The sequence below is a fragment of the Thunnus maccoyii genome, chromosome 10 (genome assembly GCF_910596095.1).
Source record: "Thunnus maccoyii chromosome 10, fThuMac1.1, whole genome shotgun sequence".
Taxonomy (NCBI): Eukaryota; Metazoa; Chordata; class Actinopteri; order Scombriformes; family Scombridae; genus Thunnus; species Thunnus maccoyii.
The window spans coordinates 20,070,409-20,092,876 of NC_056542.1; the positions used below are offsets into that span (position 1 = coordinate 20,070,409).

Sequence of the window (22,468 nt, forward strand, 5' to 3'; positions counted from 1 at the left end):
TGTTTTGGTTGAAGAGGTGCAGAACTTTGCATATGTTTGACAGCTCCCTGCGTTTGTTGCAAATGAAGAGCCGTCCAGTGCGTCATGGCTGTTTGTAATTTACATTTCCTCTGCATTTAAAGAGTAACAGGGTCTTACTGACAGGTGTAGCACGGCCACAAAACCCAAATCACATGCATGTATAGACAGACACATACACCGTCATGCTGTTAATTAGTTTAGTCCTCTGTAAATGTAGTTAATGTAAAAAAAAAAAAAATAGTTTTAATATCTCACTTATTTCAAAGGAGTCTTAATCACCCTCTTACTGTGAGCAATTGGGTTATATAAAAACACATTTTCTGCCAAAGTTTTGATGATTTCACATGAGAGATTTTTTGGCATTTCAGTTTCTTCCTCTGCTTTTCTCATTGGTTTGAAGTGGGCAGGGTTCAGTTGGAAATATATATAATATACAGTATTTTGGTGCAACAATCATAGAAAGCAACATTTGAAACAATGTAATAACAGTTGTGGAGTTGTTTACTTATGTTGACAGGCTATTGTCAATCAAATATGATCAAACCACACCCACACAGTCCTAATGAAGCTGAATAGCTGAGTGTTAAACCTCTAATAAATAATACCTTTATCTTTAACTTTGATTGATGTGGTCCTAGTCATGAATATTTAATGCTATAGAGAAATACGTCAGATCAGGATCCAAGTTTTCAGGGGCTTTAAAGATTAACTACTTACATGCATTGCAACTCCTTTTCAAAAGTGCTGTAGTCCAACACATTACATTTGTTACTTACTTCATAAACATGCCCTTGTGAAATTATTTGTCCTGCCAATTGTGCTATAATCCAACATGCAATAAAATACAGAGACTATTGCTGTTAGTCTCATTTTCCAATTAACAGCGTGATATCTGTGTGAGACATAGCAGGATTTTTCTTTTTTTTCTACTCACTTTAAGATAAAAATTCCCTGGCACAAATTAAAAAGCATGAAATGAAAGTAAAAGTAATTTTCATTTGAGAAACATTGACCCCTAAGTTATGAGTTACCGTGAACAATGAGCGCTCAAACACATAACCCTCAGTACTGCTGCACTTACACAAAAACGCATGCATACACACACACACCTCCTCCCACCTGTCTGTAACCAAAAACTGCTATTTACCAAAAGCGTCTTTCATTAACTAGCCTATATGTCTTCTTTTTCTACTCCCCTCCCCACTTCCTCGACCTTGGACCCTGTAGATTCGGATTAACAGGGAAGTAAGTACTTCACTGCTCGTTCTTTTGCCTGCCATCGCTAAATCCCCCTCCCCTCCCCCCGCAACCCTTTCATCCCCCCTGTTCTCTTGCCACTTCCCTCTTCTCTTTTCACTATCCTCTATCCACAAATACTCAAAGGTCAGTGTGTTTCAGGTTCGTGCACATTTGACAAAAAAAGGAAAAAGAAAAACATGCCCTTTTAGCTAATGATTTTAAATGAACACAAGGAGATGTGTCCTCTCCGGATAGAGGACCCTGCTGTCTTTGTTAGTTCTCATAAGTGGCCAAGACTCAGGAAGTTTAGTTGCTATGGCGACCGTCTTAAGTGGAGGAGTGGTAGCATACATGCTGATAGTGTTTGGCCGGGGCCAGAGGAATTGTGGATAGCAGGCCTCACAGCACTGGTCATCCATCTCCATTTCAAACATGTCCCCATTTATCTGACTGGGTGCAATTCAGTTTAGCAATCCATCAGCAGCGTGGACAGACTCAGCATATTAGGAAGATGCCCTCTGCAAAAAGATAAAAACTGTTATCAGCATGGATTGCCCCATCACACTGATTTGATGAGAGCCGGTGGGCTTGGGAGTTTATTCAGATTATTCCCGCCCTGCCTTCTCCAGTCCGCAGAGCCGTGTAAGGTAATTGGGGCATCAGTTATCTTTTCCAGCTGCTCCTTTCGAAATGACAAAAAAACATGTGAACCACAATGCCTGTGTGGTTTTCAGGGTGATGTCTTCATAAAGGGATGTCTCTGAAACGAGTGTCTCACTCAGCTCTGCAAGGTTAGATAAAGTAAGCACTGCCTATTTTCAGGAGGACTTCCTTTGAACAGTTTGCTCGTCCTTTAAGTGTCCATCCTTCAAAGTCCTCCAGGTGGTCTCTGATGTGTTTATTCCCCTTAAGGCTGTAGAGGTGACATTTCATTGTTCATCCATATTCACCCCATATCCACCATATAAAAAAAATATATGTCATCAATATCAAAGGCTGTCACATCCTTTGATATTAAAGATCTTAGAATACTGTACATATCAGATTTTGCCTCTTTAAGATTCTTTATGTTGGTGATGATTTCATGCATTTATGGGAAACCTATGTAAGATATTCCTCCACTTGTTTGACTTGTTTTGAAGACGCACTACAGGAAGAATTCAGTGGTTTTGGTTTGTGAACTTCATCATCTCAGATGTAGTACATATTGTATCTTCAATGAAAATTGATTTGTTTTTATGGGACAGCACTCTGAGGTTGAGTTTGATAAATAAATCAGACACCTGAAATTGAGAAGCCTACACCTTTAGTTTCTTTATCATATCTCTGTATTAGACTGTCACAGGGATTCAGACATTGTTCAGTTAGCTAACCTGACTTGCCACTGAAAAAAACCCCCAAAAAAAAACAGTGCTGAAGGAATCACTTTTTCATAGATTTAACACCGGTTTGTCAAGATGCAGTATTTACAATGTGTTGCCTCAACTCCTCCAAACTCTCTGTGGAGTCTTTGAGGGCACAGATGTAGCCTGGAATCAGTGATAGGTCAGATAGCAGTGGAAAATTATACAGGAAACACGTCTCACAGTTGCAGAGAGAGTGGGTCAGTGGGAGAGCAGAAATGCAAAGAAGACGGGAGGAAAAGGGTGAGACAGAGAGACACCGTCCCATACAGCTGTTCCTGAGGTGCAGATTGCTTACTCAGCATGTCATCCTTCTTCTCTTTTTTAGGGCTACCATCGATCCAACCACTTCATCGCCACTCAGGGTGAGTATCCACACACACACACACACGCACTATAGCAAGGCTATAGTGTATGTATGAGTTGTCTTGTGTGTGTGTGCATTCTGGATGATACCTTTTGCTGGGGTGTAATAAATTGAAGATGATCCGGCCAATTATCCTACTCATGCACAGCCCGTTGCCAAAACCATCTCTTTGGCAAATCCAAAGGTGATAGTAGGACTACCAACCCGTGAAGGATGTGTTAGTGATGTCAATGAATTAATCATGAGAGGAGGTGAATAATTAAACACATTAATTATAGCTACTCAATCTTTGTGACATGTGGAGCGTTATATTCATTGTTGGAGGGAGAGCCTTTAGTTCACCCTCCATTGCTCAAATACAAAGTTGGTTCTGATGGACAGTTGGACTCTGTGAGTTTAAAATTTCTAAACCCAAAGGAGCATCTGTTTCTAGGGAGTTCCCATCACAAAGTCACTCAAGGTCTGCTCTGCTTATCTTGCACCAGCACCTCCTCTTCCTCCTGCAAAAGCGAGACAGGGAGAGGCAGATGAAACTTGTAAAAAAGAAAAAAAAATGTCAGCAGTGTTTTTGTCTCTCTGCATTTCTCTCCTACGTGATCCTCGTTTTAAAGTTGTATCTTGCTTCCTAAGCATCTCCTCCTCAGATGACAATGAGTGGTCCTCCGGGCTTTCATCATCAGCTGCTGTTGTTTTGTTACCCATCGCCCCTTCCCTCTGCCTGGAATTCCCAATAGCTTTATTGACAGCACAATCTTGAGAGATCAGTACCCTGCCGTCTGAGGAAGGACACTTAGGTCACAATAATACGAGATTTCACAACAGAACTCCCTTTTTGAGAGGGCAGGCTTTGATGCAGTCGTTTTTTGTCTCTTTCTCTGTTATTTCTTCCCTCCCTCCTACTAGGACCCAAGCAGGAGACGCTTTATGATTTTTGGAGGATGGTGTGGCAGGAAAATTGTTTCAGCATCGTCATGATCACTAAGCTGGTGGAGGTTGGCAGGGTAAGTGATGTGAACCTCCCACCCCCCTTTCTCCCTCTCGTGTCTCCACCCTGTGCTCAGAAACATCCCACATTCACCATAACGAAACATTTGGTGTGTGAAAGGCTTTCATGTGTTTGATAAGTGTTGATCGCAGAAGATCTTACTGTGCATCTAAATGGCAGCCAAAAAGCTGTTCATTCAGTGGAAGATGTCCCGCATTTACTGTATTTGAAACCTACAAATCACATGATGCTTTTGCAGTAGAGACCTTAAAGAGGACATATGCTTTTTGTGATTTTCTGTTACTTTTATACTGTTATGATATTAAATGTCTATTTTTTACATGGTTAAAGGTCCAAAACTCGAGGTGAACATATGTAAAAATGCTCCTGAATGTCAAAAGCCAGGGCTTCAGCTGGCTCTGATTGCTTCATTTTCAGTGTTACCTCTACTTCCTCCTCATAATGACATCAGATTGTTCGCTTACCTGTGGGAGTTAGATGACAAGACCATACCACTCTCGTGTCTGTATGATGAATATAAAGCTAACACTAGCAGCTTAGCTTAGCACAAAGACTGGAAAAGGGGGAAACGTCTGCCCTGGCTCTGCCCAAACGTGAAAAAAATCTGCCTACCTGCACCATTTTAGTACAGATTAAATAAACAACATTATTGTTCAGTTGTAAATTCTTCTTTGAACATTTTAATACATGGATTATCCCTTATTTCTGTCATGATAGCATCACAAAATTGCTATGGCGTGTTATAGAAATTTATGTCAAGATTATAATGATTATAGAGTCCATAAAATGTGCTATAAAAACTATTCTGAGCCTTATACTGTATCAAGGGCTGCTGTCCTTGTATATACACTGCATGGCTACAAAAGTTTAATGGCTATACTGTAGTATTCTTATTTTCCACCTCACATAAATACCTGTAGTGTATGAGTTCTGACGAAAAGTGCCCCATCCTTTTCAGTCTAGGCAAGAGAAGCGTATTACCTCAGCGGATGGTTAAAATGACACCATTTTTCTAGCTCTAGCCCTACATCCAATTTAGTTCTCCATCCCAACAATTCTGGGAACAGTCAACAAATGAGGACTGGTCTGTGTGTCTGAATCCAAATAACACCTCTATTAAATAAAAAAATTGCCTCTTTTGTGCCTGGTGTTGGTGAAAAAGATTGCTACCCTCCTGCTCATTATGCTTCCCGCCATTATGTGATTATTGTGCTTTTCTTTTCTTTGCCCTCTGAGATGAAATATCTGCAGAGGAACATGCTGCTTTTGTTCTTCCTCAGCATTTGAAGTGTTACCTCTGTACATTTTCAAGTTCACACGGATATCTGTTCTAGTTAAACCAACAAATGAGGTACTTAATATTTTTTATTATAACCACTTAATTCTAAATTACAATGACGCAGGTATGATCTTATCTCTTTAGCTGTCAGATGAATTTTTAGAATTAATCCTGTAAGATTATTATGCTTTCACTCAGAATTCAGTGCTTAAACTTCTGATAATGGAAAGGACCTTTAATCCTTGGAAATCCAAAACTGGCCAAAGCAAGGGTATAACGGTGACACTTGATTTATCCAGCAAACCTTAACTTAATCTGTAACTCTTTGCAAGTTCATCAGCAAACATGACAGAGCATCTAGTTGGGTTGTGAAATAGCTGGTTGATTGTTGCTATGATTATGTTATGTACTTAAGTGATGACCTTAGACCACATTGACTGGATCTGACTGATTTCTACTGGAACGGAGCCACCTGCATGCACTGTTTAATAGCAGAAAATGAACAGGATGTTCATGTTTAACAACAGATTAATAAAATAATTATATACTCATTAAATAAAAACTGTAAAGATTTCAAGTCAGAACAGACTTGAAAACAGACTTTTTAGACACGCTTGGCTCTAGGGATGTTGATTAGTTGGCCCACCACTTTGGTCCAGACTGAAATATCTAAACTATTGAATGAATTGTCAGAATTCTGTACGGACATTCTTGTCCCCTTCAGGATAAATAGTGATGACTTTGGTGATCCCTTAACTTTCCATACACTGCATTAGTTAGGCCAAATGTGCTTAGATTTTTGACCAAATACCTGCAAAACTAATGGCATTCCCATCAGCCTTAGCTGTACTTTGTGTTTATTACTAAAATAGTGAACATGGTAAACATTATATGGGCTAAACAATCAGGATGTCACTGTGAGCATGTTAGCATGCTGACGTTAGCATTTAGGTTAAAGCACCGCTGTACATTACATGTATATTACATCCTCAAGGAGCTGCTAGCATGGTAGTAGACTACGTAGTTTCATGTTGCATCTTCAGCATGCTTTCACAGTTTTGAAGGAGCATTTCCAAAAATGTCAACACAAGGTTTAACTTGGTTGTGTCTTGGTTTTTAAACAGGTGAAGTGCTGTAAATACTGGCCTGATGACAGCGAGATGTATGGTGACATCAAGATCACTCTGCTTAAGACAGAGACACTGGCTGAATACACAGTTCGCACCTTTGCCTTGGAGAGGGTGAGTGTAGCTTAAAGATTTAAATTTTGCCTACTGTCTCTTGCATTTGGTAATGCAAGTCATAACACTCTCGTTTTAAAAATGTAATGGGTACAAAGGAATCGATGCTGCTAACCGCACGTCCTTTATTTCTGTTCCCTACATTTCTGTGACTCAATGATGTAAACAAATAAATGGCCGTGTTTTTCTGTTACCTGGTAAAGTATGAATTAAAATTAGAAATGGTATATTAATAGAAGGGATTAGATACTTGACAGGACTTACTGCTGATGGGCATTAGGGCCACATGTTAAATTGAGAGGAATTAACACCAGTAGCTATTTGAATGCCCCTGCCGTCTTTCCAACATAGCTGTTACAGTGTTTTGCCCCTGATGGCCTCCTCGCTGTCAATCTCCCGGGGGATCTCTCATTGGAAGGGCTCAGAGCAACGCTGGAGTGACAGTGGCACAAACACAGCATTATCATCACCCTGTCACATTCGCTCTCCATGGGCACGCACGCTGCTGCTTATTCAAATCGGCAAGAATTTGGGAGCTGGTGACAGCTTGTTTTTCATAGCTGTTTTCTTTTTTTGGATTTCTGTCTTCAACAAATCTTTGCTTTGCGCGCTTTACTTTGTCATCTCTGTACAGAGGAAGAAATTGCTGTGTGACTGCAGCAGCCTCCCAGTAGAGAGGAGAAACCTCCCAGCCCTCCCTGAGCTCCGAGAGCCTCAGTAATTCCTTTCCGCGTGTCTGTCACACTACAGCTGCTACAAGCATGTGATGCCCAGAGGCCTAACTGTCCTAGAAGACCTAACACCCCACGTAAATAATGTCCTGGTTGTCCTCACACTGAACCGAAAAATCTGTCACATCTATCACGGAGGGGGGCCATCTCTGAATGGGTGGAAGCGTGTCTTGGATGAGAAAAGGGCCTGTAGGCTACCATGGTTAGGATGCAAGCCATAAAAACGTAGCGTTTCACATGTAATGCTAATGTGTACTGTGTTTCTGTTGACAGAGAGGATATTCAACCAAGCACGAGGTCCGTCAGTTCCACTTCACATCCTGGCCTGAGCATGGGGTGCCCTATCACGCTACTGGACTGTTGGCCTTTATACGAAGAGTGAAAGCCTCTACACCTCCTGATGCTGGCCCTGTGGTGGTCCACTGCAGGTAATGTGTTCCCTACTAACTGCTGTAAACTGTTGTTACAAAACCAAACCAACAAATGTTTTATTACAAATCATTCATAGAGTATAATCAGTATATTTAACATATTGTAATAGAATAGTAATAGTTTTAGAGACGTGGGACCACTATGACATGAAAGGTAAGAATTGTGTGACTAACTGAGGCAGCCAGAAGCATTGGTAGGCTGTTTTTCAGTAGCCTTGCATGCTAGGCTACGCTAACTACTTTTCCCAGCCATGGGGAAACTAGTGTAAGGTTTGAAAAGCAACCTGACATGTTTTTTTTCTCTTCTTTTCCCTTTAGGTTTTATATAGAAAGCAATACAGTATGTCATTATTCAAATGTAATTCTCAGTTCAAAAATGTCAAATGTAAAAACGCTGATCATGAGAGAAACTACCTGGACAAAATTAAGACTTGGCTTGTTTTAAACCCTTTATGGATATATAGTACCAGTCAAAAGTTTGGACACACCTTCCCATTCACTTGAATGAGAAAATGTGTCCAAACTTTTGACTGGTACTATACATGCAAATATAACTATTTCTTCAGATTTTGAAACCAAACGTAATTATTTGCACGTAGCTCACAAGATACTTCATTTTATTAATTACTGTGCTACTACAGTAACAGAATTTTCTAACTTCTCCTTTGCTGCTAGTGTAGCTTCCATTAACTCAGAATTCAAAATGCTTCATGAGAGTATCAGTTAAAGAAGTTGCTGCCCAAACACAATGCAGTATATATTAATAAACCTAATTTTTAGTCATTTAATTCCAAAATGTATCAGTCTCATACAATTTTCCATGAAAATGCACAAAAGTAGAGTCGAACAGCTTGTAAGTTAGCGCTCTCTCTTTTGGCCACTAGCACTAGTGCTACTTGGGCAAAATCCACACTTACATAACCCTCGTCTTACACATTGTAGCACTCCCTTTAACACTCCCTTGAGACTCTTTTAAATCATGTACTGCTAATAGATTGCAATAACTTGTGCTCCTGAGCAGACACAAGATTATTTAATGCTTTAAGTGAACTTTAAGTGCATAATTCCTAATGAAAGATGTTGTTTGTGTGCCAGTGTGGGGGCAGGTCGCACCGGCTGCTACATCGTGCTGGATGTCATGTTGGATATGGCTGAGTGTGAAGGCGTGGTGGATATCTACAACTGTGTCAAAACCCTCTGCTCAAGACGCATCAACATGATCCAGACAGAGGTCAGATCAACTGCACAGCATGGAAGCCACTTCACATTCAATCGAATTTTTCATATTATTCAGAAGGTTACATCACTGGCCATAATATGGTAACCTCTTTCCACTGAAAAAGTTCTGAAGAGTCAGGTTTTTAACATTTGTTTCCTGTTGTTTGGCAATTCAGAGAGCGACGGGGGTGTATTATCATACTCCCCCTCTGGGACTCATGTAAAGGTCATTGCAATAGTTTTAGAGAAAAGACTTACATTGTCTCTCAGTATGCTGCGTAGGCACGTGCTGTTCTTTAGATGTGAAGATAATTTGCATATTCACCCCTTATTATGTAAATCCTACATTGACTTAGCTGTTTATTACATTTGTAGTTATTTGCAGGGGTGCTTTAATTAAATGCACACTGTGTGTGTTTGTTTACTTAGAAATATTTATTTATTCTCTAAGAGCTTTGATACACTACCAACCTTATAGCACATGTTTAATTCAGAAGGCAGGTTATGAAAATTAGCCATTCTTCATATTGTCTTTTGTTTTATTTATATCTATATGTGTTCTTTGTTAAGCTGTTTGCAACTCTATAACATACTCTCACATGTTAATTGAAACCCACAACAGCCCTCACATATACGCTTCATGTCTATTATTCTTGCAGGAGCAGTATATCTTCATCCACGATGCCATTCTGGAGGCCTGTTTGTGTGGAGAGACGGCCATCTTAGTGAACGAGTTTGCCGTCACGTACAAAGAGATGCTGCGAGTTGATTCCCAGAGTAATTCCTCCCAACTACGGGAAGAGTTTCAGGTCAGTCTCATGCAGGGTGGTACAACAGCCTGACCTCAATCAATTTTTAAGCGCAGTTTCATTTTGTTGAATTATGCATCCATTAAAACATGAAACTTGCAACCATGTATTCTGAATTACACTGCCCACACACACAGTCATTTGCATTTTTAATGCAGTTTATTAAATATCATCAAAAAATTGCTTCAGTTACCTTAACAGAGCCTACTATTACTTTCTACTGCTATAGTTTTTTTTAGTAACAACATAATACTAATACTACCACTCATACTACTACTAATACTACTATAGAACTACGAAGTAAACTGTACAGATAAAGGATTACATCCCTTGCATGTATCTACAGTAAACTACTACCACTATTACTACTAGTTCTACTACATTGTCAATTGATTTTACTACTACTAATACTACTATTGATAATAGTGCTAATGGATCTTGATGTTTGAAAGCTGATGCTTTCATAGTGAGACAGATGAAAGTCGTGCCTGGAGGCCACCATATTGATGATCCATTATATACAAATACATGTGAATTGCATATTTTCTGTTGTTGCTGCATATTTGTTTAGTATTCAGAGAGTTACATAAACAATAGACAGTAACTACATCTGCTTTGTTGTGGAAATATACTTGAAAGCACAGACATTTTAAAATCAACAGAGAGTGCAGAAAGGAATAGACTAATGAATGTGTGTGTGCCATGTTTGCATCCATAAATGTGTGTGTGTGTGTGTGTATTGCAGGTTTCCTTTCACTTTTGATTCTGTGTGACTGTCATTGAAAAATCCTCCTCCTGGTTTGTAGGAATGCGGTCTCTGAACATTTTATTAGATGTTGATTAGGAGAAAAGAGCCAGCTGTGTTCCCACATGCTTTACCTGCCTCATCCACCCCCCATCCCCCTGCTGCAGTGCTCAACCAGCAGCCACATTGATTCCAGGTTTAGCATTTCAAAGTAATACTGGAAAGGCTTAAGCTCCTCCTTTAATTTTATACAGTTTTATTCTTATACACTACATAGGAATGATGATGAATGTATTGTTTATGATTAGGGAACAGTACTTTAGATGGTGCAACACTCTGATTACAAACTGTTAGTTCTTCATAAAGGAAAATGTTACTTGCCTTGCTCTGATCTTGTAAACTTATCTGTCTGACATCGTTGTTGAAACCCTTCCCACTGCCCAATGAGCTCTCTGCCTATATATATTCCGTCATCCTGTAGACAGCAAACAGCCAACCGGTAGTACTGCAATCAGCACAGTCACAGATCTATTATTGATGCTGTGTATTAATGATCCAAATATTTTTTCATGTTGTCTAATGTGATTACGGCTAAATGAACAGAGAGTTCATTGAAGAAAATTGGTATGCAATATTTCCTTTTGAGTTTTTTTTTTCTTCTAAAACTTCATTACACTCCCTTTTATTATGCAGTTGGCCTAATTTATTCTTTATTCTTTGAAATCGGTTTGTCAACGTGATGTTCAGAGTATTAAAGATTCTTTCAATTAACATTATTGGATTCTTGGCATTCTCTGTCTCCCAGTCCTCCTTCCTTCTGTATTATTCACTTTTTTTCCCACCTCCTCCTCCTCCTCTCCAACATCTCCTCTGCTGTCTCACCGTTCCTCACGCCTTCCATCTTGTCAACACTCACTTCAATTCCATTTAATACTCCTTTCACTCTCATCTCACCTCTTTAATATTTCCATTTGCAGACGCTAAACTCGGTGACTCCCCACCTGGATGTAGAAGAATGCAGCATTGCTCTGTTGCCCAGAAACCGAGAGAAGAACCGCAGCATGGATGTGCTGCCACCTGATCGCGCCCTGGCCTTCCTGGTAACAACAGAAGGGGAAAGCAACAATTACATCAACGCTGCTCTCGCTGACAGCTTCCACCGACAAGCTGCTTTTATTGTGACCCCTCACCCTCTTCCGGGCACCACGGCAGACTTTTGGAGGCTGGTCTTTGACTACGGCTGCACAGCAGTGGTCATGCTCAACCAACTGAACCAGTCAAACTCTGCCTGGGTAAGGTCGAAGTGTTATGTACTATTTTATTGCCATTGATTTGTTGACACCATAAGGAAAAAGAGATGTAGCAAAATGTTGAATTCGCTCACACAGGCGCAGCTGATTGCAGTGAAAGTTTTTACTTTCAGTCTTGAGGTTATCTGAACTTTACTTGAAACTTTTCCTGACATACCCTCCCCTCACTGTTTCTGTATCTTACTGTGCTTGGGATTAGTTCCTTCATGCCATTTTGTTGGGCTTTGATCCCTGACCACATTGATCTCAAGGCAACAGATAACACCCGCCCCAGTTTTTCCTTCCCTTCCTCAAGTTGCATCTCTGGAGAATAGGCTTGCATTACCCTCCAGCCACATCTCAGGGTTCTTTTTGTTGGCGCCCCACTTTTTCTCATGAGCATATGTCTTTCTCCGTACTGCAATATTCCCTGTTCCTTTTTTTAATACTTTAATTATAGCAATGGAATGAACAGAAACATCACACAAGACTGAGATCTAGATTGAATTAAAAACATAATGAAACAAATAATTAAATGCATGCCATAAATGAAAATTAATTTTAAGGAGAGATTTTGAAGTAGTTATAGCTCCTCTCATAAAGCTATTCCATTTGGTTGGAGTCCCAATGGCAAAGCCTTGGCTGGTGAAAGGACTTAGTGGCTCAGGTGCCATACTGTAGGGGGCCATAAAACTCAGCAATAGATCTTAAAGTCTCTTTTAAAATGTATAGGCATGGAAAAAAATAATCATCTCAGAGTATTTTGTCAAGAGGCTGGTTGGTAATTGGTGGTCACATTGTGACTATCCAAGTGCAGATTAAATTAAACTATGTAAAACAGTGTCAGTAAAAGAAAGGAATGATTTCATTCTTGAGGTATTTCTCAGCTGGGAGAAACAGGACTTCACAAGCCTACAGGAGTAACATACTGTAAGCCTCCAGACTCAGACTCTAATCAAGTGTAACTTCCTGATTTTTAGCAGATAGGACATCATACATGTGAAAGAGCCAAAAGCTGGCACAACTTGTCTACCGACGTGTGTAGCCAATAATTAAGATCTCCGTTTTGTTGGAATTAAGCTGAACGAGATTGGCAGACATCCATCCCTTAATGGCAGATGAACAGTTGTGTAGAGATGACAGCGTTGCTGAATTATGTGGGATAGATACAACTGGGTATCATTGGCATCTTAATGGAAATAAATGTCTAAATAATAAATGCTCGTTAATAATGAAGCCTGAGGAAAACTTGAAATGAGAGAATAGGATTTGTCCCAAAATTAATCCTTGTGGGACACCACATAGAGACACTGCCTGCGCCTATCAATAGACACAAGAAAATTCCTGGTAGACAAAGAAAACCAATTGATTCCAGTCCTAGGGATTTAATAATAAGAATACTTTATTTCAGTGTGTTGACCACTGGATTTAGATCAGACATATCACCACAGGGCATTCACTAACTTCAGCTTTCATCAACATATCATTAACAACTCTTACAAGAGCACGTCCAAGTACTTCTATATCATCCCATGTATATCTATATAATTAATACATGTATGGATGAATCACAGAAATCATCTGTAAAACTTGAAGATAATGAATGTTTAAGATAATGGCTTATGCAACATCTCTGGAGTCTCAAAGTCTCTGGCTTGCATCACCCTCCATCCACATCTTAGGTTTCTTTTTGTTGGTTTTGAGGTATAAATGCAACATTTACAAGCTTTGTATGATCAAACTTTAATCATTAAGCATGTCAAATATGTATTGCATCGTATCATAGCCCTGGAAAAGCAAGTGCTCACTTTAAATTATTAATCTTTTTTTCTGTCCGAGGTCTGCCTTAGTTTGTTGTAAAATCTGTCCTTAAGATTCTTACAGTGTTCCTTGGAAAATGTGTCTTTGGTGGAGATACAGTATAACTAGTAACAGTGGAACCACAATTTCACACACTACTACAAAATAGAACATTAAAACATTATGTAGGGTGGACAGCTTGTTGAAGTCACTTTGTTTGACAAAAGGTACAATTGTGAGTCATCGGCATAAAAGCAAAAGAGATGTATTGTTGAAATCTGAGTGATAACATGTACTGAAATGGTCCAAGACATGTTCTAGACATTTGTTTTGACTAATAGAAAGTGATCCAATCTATGATTGTTCCAGACTGATTACTCTCATTTATTTATTCTAAAATATGACTAAAATATGTGCTGCGTGGGTACAGACAGTTGAGCAGTGTTGACGGTTTTCACAGTATGTCTACCCCTACCAATGTGAAAGTATCCTACCAAAAGATGTTTGTCCAAATCAGAAAACCACTAACACAACTGTTTATGGCCTTGACAAGTTTGTTACTGTGGATGTCAATAAATACTCTTAATCTTTAATCACTGTGTATGATGTGCTCATCGAATTAGTTTTTGTGCTCTAACACCCTGTTGAGGGAGGTTAAAAGAAAGAGAAAACAGATTGCAGGTACCTCTGTTCAACCCAACTTTTCATCTGCTCCCCTTTAAATGTTTTTCATCTTGTTTCTTTCAGTGTAATGCAGCACTTTTGGGTCTCGCCTGAGAATTGAGTTATTGCCACTTTAGGTTGTTCATTGCAAGATCTTGTTATGAACTCTGTTGTGGAGTTCATTCACGGCGCTGGAGTACTCTGTCTCCCTCTTGTTGCAGTCTCTCAAAGCACATTAATTCTCTCCCTCCTCATGCTGCTTCTCTCTCCTTATTAACACTGCTGTGGCATCCTAACACCTCCTGTTCAGTGAAGGCTTACACTGATACCACTCTTACCATTGCTGGTTTTATAGCTATGCATCTGCATATCTGCTAGACTTTGCTCTGTTTTTTAAGAACAGTGCATGCATGCAGACCACCCAACACACACACACACACACACACACACACACACACACACACACACACACACACACACACACACACACACACACACTTATTTTCTTGCATAATTTCACCATTTTATCTTCTTAAAGTCCTCTCGTCCTTGAAAATCCCAAGTTTGAAGAGAAATGGCATTTTCCCTGGTCACAATGGTGAAGAATGCATTAGTTCAAGTTCTGTACGTGCCACATTTCATCACTTATAAAACAATCTCTCCTCTCTCTCTGAATTCTACCTGTAGCCATGTGTTCAGTACTGGCCGGAGCCTGGTTTACAGCAGTACGGGCCCATGGAAGTGGAGTTTCTGTCCATGTCAGCAGACGAGGATGTCATTACTCGTCTGTTTCGGGTCAAGAACGTCACAAGGGTGAGTCATTATGGTATCAAAGCCGGCACAGGACATGTTGTTCCACTCAGTGGTATTTCACAAATGATAACTTGAACCTCATTAGAAATGCATTAGCTGTGGTCCTCGCTGTTAATTCAGATGTGACATTTTACCTACAGTACATTTAGAGCTGCCACCTGTAATGTGCATCTAAAAGCCTAATACAAGTCCTCAAAGTCAAAGCACTATAGGCTTGGCTGCAAAAAAATCACTTGAAATCTTAAGATGATGATTTGAATTTCTATGCAACTTGTGTTAATGTGCAAACTCAAAGGCTGAATACTTCACTTAATGCTGGATTTCTACGCAGTGTGTGCCTTTGCATTATTATCTGTCTATATTGCTTTCTTATGCATACACAGCAGCCCTTCTCGAGTGTATGCCTCGTGGGAGAAAGGAGGTTATCAAACAAAAAATAAATACACTAAAATATAGCCTGGAGATTTGTACTGAGCACAATTGCAGATCAGTGAAAAAACATATTCATAGACTATATTATGCATGGTACAAAGCACATTGTTTTGATATTCAGCTGTCCAGAAAATTGAGCTGGAGCCACTAGTGTTTCTGTAAGACGTTCCCATAAGAGTGATACACATTCTAAGAACTTCCATTTCTATGGAAAACATGCAAGAGAAGCCCATTGACATGCATGCAATAAAGGTCAGTCTATCCCTTTCTCAATTTCTTCTTGTCATTACATAGGCGTCTTCCCTCTCTTAGGTGCCAGTTGGCATACTAAAGAAAGGCCTTTCATCATCATAGTGCATGCCATATTTTCCGTTGCAGGATACTCTTTCACCTTTGATTTGTTCAGAAATCATGTCACGTATTTCATAAAAAGTTGAGAATTAGGCACAACTCGTGAAATAGGCTAAATAAAGGCACTGACAGTTCTGTCATGGTAGAGGGAGCGCAGGGGATGTCAGTGTGGTCTTTTCTCAACTGAAAAAAAAGAAAAGTCTCCAAATCTGTGGAGACTTTTCTTTCATTTTGACTTCACAAACTTCACTCATTTTGACTTCAGACACTTCATTGTGTTGGCTGTGTGTGTATGCAGGTATGGTTTTTACACCCAGGAATTTGCATAAGCGCATGCATGCATTCTGCTCAGGATCACTGTCAACCAATTATTGAAGAAATCTGTATGCAAGGCATTTCCCTGCTGCCATTGTAAGCAGCATGACAGAACTTCCTTTCTTGATTGGCATCCTAACGTCCTCTGTCGACTGCCCTTGTCATTCCCCTCTCTACCTATGGCGCCTTTTTTTCTACTTGGTGCACAACACTGTCAAGGAGAGAGGGCAGCTTAACACAGCATGGGAGAAATCAAATCACACAGAAATAACACACACCTCTCCCTATATCTGCCCCTTTCTCAGTGCATTAGTGTGTACGTTTCCTGTGTGTGACAATGATATACAAGGGAAGGGAGTAAAAGTCAAAGGAAGTGCCTTGTAAGCATATGTATGTGTGGGTAAGAGAGTAGTACAAAAAAAAGTACATTTTGTAAATCCCACATCTGCTGAGGCAATTCCTCCATGCATCGTTGGTGTCTTTGCCAGCCCAATTTGCATGACTTATAGTTCTCCACTGGTCCCTACGTATTAGGTGAGATGCTACAGGACAAGGTTATGAACACACAGGGACCCCTCTCACACACAGCTTGGGCCCCACTTACACCTGCAGACCCATATTTCTCAAAGTCACTCCGCTGAGTGAGCAAAGCTGAGAGTGCTAGCATGCAGCCCGGGGAGCACTCAAACATGGGTGTTAAGCGGCCCACACAGAAACACTGAAACAACCAGAAAATGTCACACAATGACAGACAAGAGAGTGCACAGGCATGTGACACCCACACATGACAGTTAACTACACTCCTCATCCATGTGCTTTATGTTTTATGTCTCATCTGAAGCTCCAAGAGGGCCAGCTGGTGGTGTGTCAGTTCCAATTCCTGCGCTGGTCGGCATATCGTGACGTTCCTGACTCTAAGAAGGCTTTCCTCAACCTGCTGGCTCAAGTGCACAAGTGGCAAAGGGAGTGTGGAGAAGGACGCACTGTTGTCCACTGCCTGTGAGTAATCTGTTAACAACATGTATGATAAACTAAAAGACACGGAGGCAAGGCAGAAATACATTTAATCTCTCTCTGAAAAGTCCTTGGCTAGACATTAAAATTGTTGAAGACAGACATTTAAAGGTGCATTTTAACCTAAAGTCTTTTTAAATCATGACCAGTCATCACCACCGGTGTTATCCACCGGAGCAGTTACTGTGAGTGTGTCTCTTCTCTGTGGTGTTTGCTACAATGTAATGCAGTGAAAAGTACTTTTCCTTGGTAGTATTTTGTAATGTCTTATAGCAAATTGTAAATTAATGTGCTTTGTTGTGGTGTAGTGCACTGGATGGAAATTGTGTGCTCTAACTCCTCTGTTGTCCTAAGCCCCCTGAGCGCACGCTCGCTGATGAATATGAATGGGCCGTCCGGCTCGTTGCCAACCCATCACACGTTCATCCCCACCGCCCCCATCCAAAAGCACATCACTCAGTGCTGTCATACAGTGTTATCCACGACAACCAGGAAAGAGATTATGGAGATCAAATCAATTATGGCTTAATACAGAATGCGATGGTTCTCACTACAGTAAATCCAGGACTGCCAAAGCACTGACGACGATAGATTACCTTAATATTGCTTGTATTGGCTGTGAAGGCTTCCACGCCCACCTTCCCCAGGTTCGTCTCAGGAGAGGAAGTGGAGTGTCCTCTAGTAGTTTATTGATATTGTCTCTCATTTATGATGACCGGGACAATATTTCAGAGGAGATGCCAGGATGTGCCGTTATTTCTCAATTTTCTCTTCCTTACAGCGTTCCACATGTTGCTATATGAACGGTATCAAATGTCGTTTTTTAACAAGGTAGCATGAACATAAGAACAAGGTTATCAGATTACACTTATTCTGTCCTATTTATACTGTATTGTTTCCTTCCAGAACCCACTTAAACAGGAGGCTCATTCATTCATCATACAAACAGACATATCTGTATATATTGCTATTACATATACATTACATGTGTGGTACATACTGCTGTATGTGCAGTGTAATAGAATTTCAACCAATAAAAACTGGTCTAAACCTACTATATGTCTAACAGGGCATGGTTATTTATGTTGCACATTTCAAACACAAAGGCGATTTCAATGTGCTTAAATAACATAATGCATTAAAAACATTTAATAAACAAGACTGAGGGGGATATTTACTAAGGATTTGCGGCCCCTTTTTAGGCACTAAACAGCTGAGTTGCGTTTCTCCTTGTTTACTTAAGGGCTGCATGGAGATTTTGCGCTGGTAACATTGAAGAAAAACAGCACCAATCAAAATTGCTTGTTTGGGCTCATAGAACATGTATTTTAAAAGTTTTACCAAATATATCCCAGTGATTTTTCATAATTCATTCAAACACTGATGTTGTTGTTGAGCTGGCAACATCAGGATATTTAACTCATATTTCCTCACATATAGTGTTCCTCTTGTGGGATGAACACATACTTGCAGATCCAAAAGTATCTTCTCTTCAACCAGTATATAATTTACATTTCAAGTCTTAGTAAATACCCTGCAAAATTTAAAAAGTGCAAAGGCGCCCCCGACAGTAATTATTATTTATTATTATATATTTATTTATTTTAATCAGTAAACATCCCCCTTAGAGTCTATAGCCACGCTAGCAGCTCTGTGGGGCTGTACTGAGCTAAATGCTGACATCAGTATGCCAACATGATCGCAATTAAAATCCAGCCAATAGTATATATGTTTCTGTCTGGACCAAAGTGGTGGACCAACTGAGCAACTGACTGACATTGCCATCCCCAGAGGCATGTTGCTAGTGTGACTAAAAGACAGCATTCAGCAATAAAAAACAAATTGGAAATTAAATTAAAAAGATAAGACATACAGTACCAGTCAAAGGTTTGGACACACTTTCTCATACAAATGAATGGGAAGGTGTGTCCAAACTTTTTACTGGTACTGTATGTCTAAGATGTTTTTTTTAAAATAACACTTCTTCTCCTCCACAGTAACGGTGGTGGTCGCAGTGGGACCTTCTGTGCCTGCAACATTCTCCTTGAGATGATCCAGTACCAGAACATGGTGGACATCTTCTATGCTGTCAAAACACTACGCAACTGCAAACCCAACATGGTGGAGTCCCTGGTGAGAGAGTCTGTAAATATATAAGGCAATGTGTTTCAAAGTGGCAAGAATATTTCTGTTATTATTGCTGTGTTTACACTTTTTTTTAAATTTAAGAAGTATTGTATTTTTCCCCAGGACCAGTATCGATTCTGCTATGACCTTGTCCTGGAGTACTTGGACTGCTTTGAAGGAAGATAGCAACTAAATGTTTACCACGGCGGAGGTATCCCACGCGCTGGAGATTTGATTTAAGGCCACCTAGTGGCCCTTCTACTTTAATGTTCGAACCTGTGGACTTGGCATTGAAAGGACTGCAAAGGAATGGAAGGAAAAAAAATATGGTCAAGGTTCTAACTTTTAACCTTTAATGTACAGCTGTGATTTCCTCCTTGTTGGTGATGTTTATCTCTTTTGATATTTTTTGTGCTTTTCTTGGTCCTCTTTGCCTCTGGACTAAAGCTTTTTTGTGCTAAGGGTTTCTGTAGCAGCAAAACAATATCATGAGCTACAAAATGGACCTACTCTATTCTGAAGAAGGCTCACCTTGGCTGTGTTTCATCGTTTCATTCAAACAGCAAGGGCCCTGGATGAAATTCCAGAGTCACAGCAGCATTATCTATATGTGGAAGCATTTTCTTCTCTCTAAGAGCTACATACAACAGCAGTCCACTGTGGTTGTGGCATGACTTATCTACCATACCATAAACTGCCTTATTCTCTGACGATAGGACAGATTTATTCAAATCACTGAATAAATCAAAATGGTTGTCATACTGGTATACAAACAGCAACAAGAGATTTTAACAGGCCTACAGCATAGAAGAGACCAGCCCAGTCCTCAACAGTTTTGATGCAGAAATTGTACAGTAGTGCAATGTGTTGTATTTTGCCATAATATTTTGTGTTGGATTACCACGTGTGCTATAGGTGGACGTTTCCAGGGACCACAGCAGTGGGCGCCACCACGGGAGATTCCTGTCCCATTACTGTCTCAGTGCCAATCCCACTGACTGACTTGAATCCTCTCTTTACTTTGTTCTACTGCTTCATCTTGATATATGGCTACAAACATACAATATGTACTGCATCAGCTAATGTTCTCACTCCAAAGTGATTGTTTGTATTTTATACCCAGTGGGAAAGAAAAAGGAGCGGGAAAACTGTACTGACATGCCATTGTGGTGGTGTGAAAAATGATGTTCCATTAATGCTGTAGTGAAGTGTCTAAACCAGTGCTGCGTTACAGGTTTTAGTCTATTTTACTCTTTTGTTGTTTTAAAACCTCTGAATTTGGTTGTCCTGTAAATTGTTGATCCAAGAAATGCCAGTTTGAATTTTATTATAACCCTTTTAGGTAGGGGGTTCATTTTCACAACTTTGACATGAAGGTTAGTTGTTGTTCCTAGTGGTGTAAAATAAATCTAAATAAAGAAAGGGGGAATTAACATTGTGCAAAGGGAAAACAATGCTATTTTACATCACCACTCCTTACTGAACATATTGGGCTTTTCACATTGGTGGTAATTTTTTGCCCACAGATAAATTTATCACATACTTTATGGACAAACACTATTTTTCACCTACTGGCCAATGCCTGGAGACCACTGCAACTGTTAATGCCTGAATCCATGGGAGATGCTCAGGCAGGTTGGCATGTGTGATACACATAATGATCTGTGTCAGCTTTGAAACATCCATAAAAAAGACCCCAACACACACACAGGAAGCAAAATATATCTATTCTACACTCCATTATTACCCTTTAAAATATGTTATACTCCATCATATCTCCTGAAACTCCATAAAATGCAGGTTTTCAAGGAGGGCGGTAAAGGCATCACTTCAATGTCTGCCCTAATAAACATGAAGAGACACCTTGAAACCTGCAGAAGCTGAGAAATGGCAGCTAGGCGAACTGTGCTGCGAGTTTGCAGTTCACTGGTTCATGTGGGATCACCAGAATGTGAGGAATCTAACAGTATACGCACATCATCAGGCTCCCACATGTTCACTGTTAGAGCAGCTTGTTTATGATGAGGATGAAGAATGAAGTAGCTACAGTGTAGTCGGGTGATCTGACACGTGATCGCTGGAGTACAACAGGAAGTGCCTGGACATTTTTTCTCGAGGGTGGAAGGAATGTGTACATACAGATGTATATTAATGTTATGTGAATACTATGTGAATAATATACTATATGTTTGCCCAGAGTAAAGACGTACAGTAAGTAACCACTACATAACCACGAATCTGAATGTGCTGTAAATGACCATTTTGTGAGTTTATTGCCAGAAATTTTAACAACAGAGTATGAACGTGTCCCTGAGTGTTTTTCCCAGCGCTCTTTTGAGTAAAACAGGTCTGTCAAAGCATGTGTGAATTCATTGTCTTGGCTTTGCATATCATTTAGTTCATTTCAAAATATTCTGATCCACATCATTTATTTCAGCCACTGTGTTTTCCAGCAGCCGCGATTGTGCGAGTGCATTGTACTTTTACCATTCCAAAGCTTTTTCTCATGACTGCTCTCGGAGTGGTGGCCACAGCCATGAGAGTACCGTTGATTTCGCTTGCGTGTTTCTGTAAGAACCAATGGTACATGACTACTGTGTTTTTGACCATTGTATTTGTGGGGCAAGGTGTGTATTTAATGAGGGAGATGGAAGAAGAAAGATTTATTTTGGGTCGGGAAGGGGTTTGTTCAACGATCAACAATAAAAGAACAAGGGGGAAAAAATAGATGTGTCGTTGTCAGTTTATCACTGGATGCTCTGTCAAAAATGCATACACAGCACAAAAAAAAAAATCTGTGTGGTTTTATGATTGGTTTGTCAGCAGTAGCAGAAAACTGACAAGTGGACATGGGCTTCCTGTCTATAAGCCTCTGACCCTCCCGCGGTTTCTCACACGGATGTGGTCTGTTAACAGTTTCCTTCGCCTTGAACCACATCGACCATTTGATCTCTCCCCTCTTTTTAATCTCTCGCCTTATTTCTTTTCCTATCCCCTTTTCATCATATCCTCCCCCCAACTTCTTTCTACCTCCTCCCTTCAACTGCTCTTCCATTACTTTCATTTCTCTTTCATCCTTCTCCATTTCTCCTTCTTTGCCACTCTGCCTGGAGAAAGGTGACTCCCGACCACAGACTTCCTCTCTCACCCACGGCTATGCTGAATAATGCAGCA

The 22,468-nt window shown here is 40.1% G+C and overlaps 1 protein-coding gene across 3 annotated transcripts in view; it reads left to right on the forward strand.

The window, feature by feature from the left end:
• The window catches only part of ptprub (protein tyrosine phosphatase receptor type Ub), a 168,343-nt gene extending 146,339 nt beyond the window's left edge, over positions 1–22,004 (forward strand). For all 3 annotated transcript variants that reach the window (XM_042423347.1, XM_042423348.1, XM_042423349.1), the window contains 11 exons: positions 2,992–3,028; positions 3,934–4,031; positions 6,440–6,556; positions 7,561–7,715; positions 8,814–8,949; positions 9,596–9,745; positions 11,468–11,782; positions 14,930–15,055; positions 16,995–17,152; positions 19,165–19,300; positions 19,418–22,004. In XM_042423347.1, the coding sequence (XP_042279281.1) occupies positions 2,992–3,028; positions 3,934–4,031; positions 6,440–6,556; positions 7,561–7,715; positions 8,814–8,949; positions 9,596–9,745; positions 11,468–11,782; positions 14,930–15,055; positions 16,995–17,152; positions 19,165–19,300; positions 19,418–19,480 (1,491 nt within the window). In that variant the 3' untranslated portion in view covers positions 19,481–22,004. The remainder of the gene's footprint in view (positions 1–2,991; positions 3,029–3,933; positions 4,032–6,439; positions 6,557–7,560; positions 7,716–8,813; positions 8,950–9,595; positions 9,746–11,467; positions 11,783–14,929; positions 15,056–16,994; positions 17,153–19,164; positions 19,301–19,417) is intronic.
• The last annotated feature ends 464 nt before the right edge of the window (positions 22,005–22,468 follow it).